The sequence below is a fragment of the Drosophila eugracilis genome, unplaced genomic scaffold (assembly GCF_018153835.1).
Source record: "Drosophila eugracilis isolate 14026-0451.02 unplaced genomic scaffold, ASM1815383v1 contig_90, whole genome shotgun sequence".
NCBI lineage: Eukaryota > Metazoa > Arthropoda > Insecta > Diptera > Drosophilidae > Drosophila > Drosophila eugracilis.
The window spans coordinates 3,084,326-3,091,067 of NW_024573812.1; the positions used below are offsets into that span (position 1 = coordinate 3,084,326).

The 6,742-nt window shown below is 40.9% G+C and overlaps 1 protein-coding gene across 1 annotated transcript; it reads left to right on the forward strand.

Moving 5' to 3' along the window:
* Positions 1-2,755: 2,755 nt before the first annotated feature.
* On the forward strand, positions 2,756-3,918 carry LOC108112285 (serine/threonine-protein phosphatase PP-Y). Its single transcript, XM_017222107.1, has one exon. It carries the CDS (start codon positions 2,855-2,857, stop codon positions 3,833-3,835), a length of 981 nt encoding a protein of 326 aa, XP_017077596.1. The 5' UTR covers positions 2,756-2,854; the 3' UTR covers positions 3,836-3,918.
* Positions 3,919-6,742: the final 2,824 nt, after the last annotated feature.

Consider the following 6,742-nt stretch of genomic DNA (forward strand, 5'->3'; position numbering starts at 1 on the left):
TTAAATTGGTTTAGCTAGTTAAAATGTTCAGTGTTTGTGGTTAAAGTTGATTTAACTAAATTAAGACAATTATCATAGCACTTCGCTGGTAATTGCTATTATAAAAAGATGATTTCTTCATCTCAATATTTTTATACACCTCAACCATTGACGAAATCAAACAAGTTTCAAGTGAGTAACTATTTGCAAATATTTATGTGAATGCACGCCCGGGGAAATGTCACCGACACGTGTAGAAAGGAGCAGCAGGAGCAGATTCTGAATCAGACACGGAGCAGTAAAAAGTGCAAAATGAACCGGGCTGAGGGATGAGGGCAATGGTTCTGGTTCTGGTTCTGGGGCACAAGTGAAAAGTGAAATGTTAAGCTGAAAGAGAGTGGAGGGGCCGTGGTAAAAAAGCAAGTGAAATACAACTGCATTCCACACACTAACTGTCGCCATTTGTTATTGCTTTTTAGATGCTTCTCTCCTCAGACCAAAGACGACCGACACAGGGAGACGAACCGAGTCGAGTGGCAAGTTGAGAGGCATCATTATGCACTGGGAAAATATGGGAAAAGGTAGTAACTATACCTAAAACTATCAACCAGAAAGGCCTTTCAAAAAATGCCTTCAATTGCTGACTACTTTACCATTTACCTTTATGTTTTTGCAATATTTAAAAATATTTTAATTTAAATTTTTTTTATAACTTATTTTCTCAGTGCACTTGGTTCACCATCAGTATATAGTATGGCAAGAAAAGCAAGAGCTCCGTAGCACGTGTTGGGACTTAGAAGCAACCTTGCCCCACGCCCCGATGTCCTGCAGCCATGGCAACTCTTTCAATTGTTGTCCGGTTCATGTATGCTCCAGTGCCCCAATCCCACATCCCCCACCTTACTCCCCCTTATAAACAATCGCATTTATGTGAATTTGATTTTGATTTTCTATGCCACGCAGTAGGGGGGCAATGTAGCTAATAGAAAACTTTCAGAAATCTCCAGTAAATTCATGGAAAAGAGCTTGTCGGTCAGAGATTTTAATTTGAAAATTAAAACTTACAGGAAAAGCTGGTTTGCAGGGCACAAGAGCGTATTTAAATTTTAGGCAGAGGCAAGTATAAGATGCAACTTTTTAAAAGGAGTTTTTAGAGTTCCTAAAGGGGAAAAATTGAACTGCATTAGTGAAGTCATTTTCCGGTGCTGAAAATAGGTAAATATTGGCAGGACTTAATAATAAATCAGAAACTTCATAGAAACTTTGGTTCATTTTGCTTTTTTGCTGTTTACGAAAAGTTAAAATGAAAATCAGGCTTATCAAGAAAATCAGAAACTGTCCAATATTCAATATTTAATTTTGAATTTCTCTTAGGAAGACACTTAATTAAAGGCATTTCAACAAAAATATATATAAAGAAGCTTTATTGCATAAATTTTATTAGTTTATATCTGTCACTTTCTTTGACCGGCTGATGAAGATATATAGACAACAAATTCTTTATCATTTAGAATGCGATTTTGGTCGGCAGTGGCCAGGACAATAAATACTAATAGCCAAAATAGCCGGGACATAAACCATAGCCGAGAAAAGTAATTCCCGCTAGAAGGACGAGTAATAATCAACATCAAATTGCCTCGTTTCGAGTTCCAGTTCCAATTTGGGGCTTCTCTTTTTTTATTTTTGGGTCTCAGTCTCAGTCTCATTCTCAGTTTCTGTTTCAGTTTCGGTTTCATTTTCGGTTTCATTTTCGGTTCCAGTGCAAAGACTCACTCAAGTTCATTTATTTTTATTGTTTTCGGAGCTTTCGGCGACAATTTATGGGCCAGCGGAATACAAAGATATTTATGTTGGTAGGTCTTGTACGTATAAAATGGCGAAACTTATGTATATGGCCAGTCACAACTTTATTTTATTTATTTTATATTTTTTATATAGATTTTTCTGAATGGAAAATGCAGGGGAGAGGAAAGCTGAGTGAAAGAGCAAAAGAAAAGTGGAAAAATTCACGTTGTACGTAGCTCTGCATTCAATGAGAACGAAGAACGAAGAACGAATAATTTACTTTCCTTTTTTCCCAGGCTAAGCATCCAGCATTCTATCTTATTTTGCACTAAATTTTAACAGGATTTAGCCCCGTCGCTCTTTGCTGTCAACTGCTAACAAGCGGCAAAGACGTCGCAGGTTTTGACCAGCCGAGCGATTCAAGCCAAGCAGAGCCAAGCTTGTGGGTGAGCAGCGGGTCCACTCAAGGGGGCAACGATGGGCGTGGCATCGTGTCCATGGCGAATGAGTTTTGTCGCAAATCCGCTTACGTCCACACCGCCGCAACGAAAATTGTGATGGCGCTTCTGATGACGATGACGACAACCATCATGATGACGATGACGATGATGATGATGATGGGCAACGGCCTTCAGTTCACAACCCAACCACCCTGACACTTACCACCGCCTGTTGTAGTCATTTTAACTGGCACATAAATAAATTCCATAAATCTTTTGCACTTTAACGCTTCTGCTTTAAGCCAAGTCAAGTCTGGGCTCAAATCCGATATGGGTTTGTGAGCAGGAAGGAACAGGCGGATTATCCGGGCACATAAAAAAATAGTTATAAGCTCGTTAAAATATGTTGCACATAACAAAAACCAACAAAAAAGGAACTAGAAATTTAATTTTAAATTAGGAGATAAAAAAGAAGGTAAAATTAATTTGCAATACATCCTCAGGCAAAATGGATTTTTGTGTAATTAGTTTTTGGAAATTTTAATCAAAGTAGTCGGCTAAAATTTCGTTTTAGAAAAACGCAAATATTTTTTTTTTCTACAAAAATCAGTAAATTTTTGTTATTTCATGACACCTAAGCACCCAAAAACATGGCTATTATAACCTCTGAAGAAGTAGATTACATCATAAAAGAGCTAACATCCCTCAATGGAAAGGATTCCAAACTAACTGAAAATCTAATCGAAAGACTCATCCAGATGGCCCGCGGTGTAATCATGGGCCAACCCATGCTCCTAGAGTTGGCGGCCCCTGTGAAAATCTGCGGTGATGTCCATGGCCAGTTTACGGATCTCTTGCGCATTTTCCAGGCATGTGGATTTCCTCCCAGAGCCAACTATTTGTTTCTCGGCGATTACGTGGACCGGGGTAAGCAGTCCCTTGAAACGATCTGTCTACTCTTCGCCTATAAGGTAAAGTATCCCATGAACTTCTTTCTGCTCCGTGGAAATCACGAGTGTGCTGGCATAAATCGGATATACGGATTTTATGACGAGGTTAAACGTAGGCATTCAGTTCGTTTGTGGCGGAGTTTCATCGATTGCTTTGACTGGCTTCCGGTGGCTGCTGTGGTGGGTGAGCGCATCTTCTGCTGTCACGGTGGCCTGAGTCCATCTCTTAGGAGATTGGAACAAATCCGGCAGCTTCGACGACCAACCGATGTTCCGGATGAGGGGGTCCTCTGCGATCTCCTCTGGACAGATCTCAATCACACCACCCAGGGCTGGGGCTACAATGATCGAGGTGTAAGCTACACCTTCGATGAGGTCATTGTAAGGGATTTCCTGAAAGCCCATGACTTGGACATAATGGTTCGTGCCCATGAGGTTGTGGAGGATGGTTATGAGTTCTTTGCCAATCGCCAGCTGGTCACCATATTATCAGCACCCAATTACTGCGGTCTGATGAACAACGCTGGCGCGGTGATGAGTGTGTCCGAGGACCTGCTCTGCTCTTTTGTCATCATTCAACCGCGTAGTAAATTTGAAGGGTCCGAAATCGATGGCCCAAATGGATGTGGAAGTGTTTTAAGGGAAAGAGAACTGTCCTGCAACCCGAATGAATCGGAATAAGTATCTAGAAATATCTTTTCTTTAATTGGAATTAAATTAAAAGTGATTTGTATTTTTAAATATAAAAATAAAACAAATAAAACCCTTTAAAAAGCAATCTTTAATGTCCTGTTTCCTCCCATTAAAAGCACATAAATGTCATAGTTTAAGGTAAATAAGTACAAATTAAATGACATTTGAGTTGAGTTACTCTCTTTGAATATTTACTCATAGCCAATTCCGTGTTGACTTGGCCAAGTGCAGAGACCATTCAGAAAGGTCAATGGCGAAGGCACTTTTCCAGTTCTTTGATGGAATTCCAAAACGAGTCACCAACTGACCCACTCCCGCAGTCACTGCCACCTCGCTGACGGTCTGACAGGTGACTTCAACACGCTTGTTTCGTCATTTCATTTGCAGCTCGTTGCCCGTCCTGGCCTGGTCAAATGAATTTTACATGGCGCTTAAGTTGGACCGACTTGCTGTCAGATTGTGATGCTGATTTGCTGATGAGGAGGCATTCTGCAGCTTAACCTCCTGGAGTCCCCCAAGTCCAACATTTATTTGATCTGGCAAAAGTCACAAGGCAAACATCAGAGCATATGTATGTATGTATGTATATGTGGAACTTGGACTTGGACAGACTGCTCAGTGTTGCATACGAAAGTATCTCCGTCTGGCTGCTGCACGCTCGAATAATTTAATACAGCCCCTCATCCTCAACCCCCCGTCGTCGTCGTCGTCGTTGTCCTTCCTCTCAAGATCCTTGGCATTTGGGATGCACACAGCGTGCCATTTGACTGCAATTTAATGCTCTCTCCCGAAACAGTTTACTCGTCCTGTTCCAACTGCTGCCATTTCATGTTTTCCAAAATGACAAATCACATTTATTTATTTTGTGTAAGCCAGCTAAGCTTAAATATGCTGTCCTGTGACAGTTGGCTTCAGACCTGAGAGCCGAGAGCTGAGAGTTGAGAGGAGGCAGTGCAGCCATTTTTTGGATCACAATCTGAAGGGTTAAGGCAGAGCCATAATCGAATCTGGAGAAGCCAGTTTTGGCATTCCAAATAAGAAACCCCACTGAGTAATTGGCTAAAGTGACAGTAGTAGTATCCCAGGGATATGTTCAACATGTGTAAACTTGAATTTCTTTCAAGAGAAATAAACTTTTACTTTCTACAGACATCTTCTAAATCACTAGTTTAAGTTGTATATTTAATTTACCACTTAATATTTCCAGTTAAACCATAAAGAAAGTACACTTTGTAGAGATTATATTGAGGTCCTGGTAAAGCCTGACCACCAAATGCCAATTTGAATCGCAGTGGCAAATCAGTGGAAGTGGTTCAGTACCTGTCCGTGGAAGTAGGTCAACCCATTGGGTGGATGGAGGTTCGCAGGAGCATTGGCCTGAGGAGTGAGCGTGCAGATGAGCAGCTCCAAGGAGACCACAATCTTGGCATTGGCATTGGGAGGTCGGTCCTTTAATTAGCAAACAACTGCTGGATTGCAGATGCCGTGGGCCAGATGACAAATGACTGGAAAGATAGCAACAGCGGAAGAAGAAACAGAAACACCCTTTAATGACTGATTGAGGGGGCAAAGTTTAATTAAGGAAATGCCCACTAATGACAACTAATGGCCCCCGAAGTCTCCGCCGATCGCATCACCTCAGAAATCCGCTAGAAATATTAGTTGTAAACATGGAAGAGACACTGGGCCATGATCAATTTTCATTTGCAACGCCCCCCGAAAATACAAAAAAAAATCCAGAAAAATAAGGCAAAAAAAAGAAAAGTGGAAAAAAAGCGGAGAACACGGCTCGCACAGCTCGACTCAATCAAGTTAATGGCGGCCAAATGGGTTTTTGATGCGCTGGCCGCGCAGCTCCATAAAAAATGATTGCCAGGCCTCGTCGTCGGCTTTTGGCCAGGACCAAAGTTGGCTTAATGAAAACGCGTGGACATTGCCGTTAAATGCCAAGCGTAGTAAGTGTGTGCATGTAACTGAGGTGGCATAAAATGTTGCCAACTTGGCTTAGCCAGACAGATAGCCCCAGCCCCAAAAGTGGGCGTGCCAAGTTTCTTATTGACAATTTGAGCATTCGAGCGTTAAATTCTTATGAGGCATAAGTTGCCCCGGCATAAGGCCATAGTTAATAACGGCACTTCATAAGGTGTGGCCACGTGGTTGGGAAATCTTCTTCCGCTTCTACATGTTTTTCATTCTTATGTTTTTCTTACCGCTGGCTTTTCCGCCTTTATTTTCCTTTTTTTTTTTGTTTAGTTTTTGCTCAGCGCGTGTTGCTGAGTTTGTTGGCGGTGCGCTCTTGGAAAGGGTGTGGAAAATCCTACAACGAGTTTGTCAAAGCGGAAATGCTGTTATAAGAAAATGGCAAATATTGTTTTTTAAACATTTTAAAGGTAAAATAAAGTATTTTTATTATTAATTTGCATGTATTATGTACCAAAAAGAACATAAAGTCCTTGAAACCATTGCTAATCACGATATAGTTTGTATTACTTTATTTATTAACAGGAAAAGTTACTTTAAGTTACCTTTTAAGAAATATATATAACTTAACTTCATATTTCTTACCATAAACCCCTTTGAAAGGGCATTTTCCACTTCGGCTTCTTGTTGTATATCCGCCAAATTTCCCTCTTTTTCTTTGCTTTTCTTTCTTTCGCGTTAACCGTATCCCCTGATCCGTCAGAAACTCTAATCAAATTAATGGAATAACTGAACGCTTATGTGTGCTTTTCCACCCTCCACCAACGGTTATACCCATGCCTTTTTTGCCCCCCAAAACGCCTTTCCTTGCTGACTCTTCTCTTGTTTTTTTGCAGTTATGTTTCCACTTTTTTCCAACCCAATCTCCTGACTTGGTTGTTCTAATAAACTTAACTTTCGGTAGGGAAATTGCTT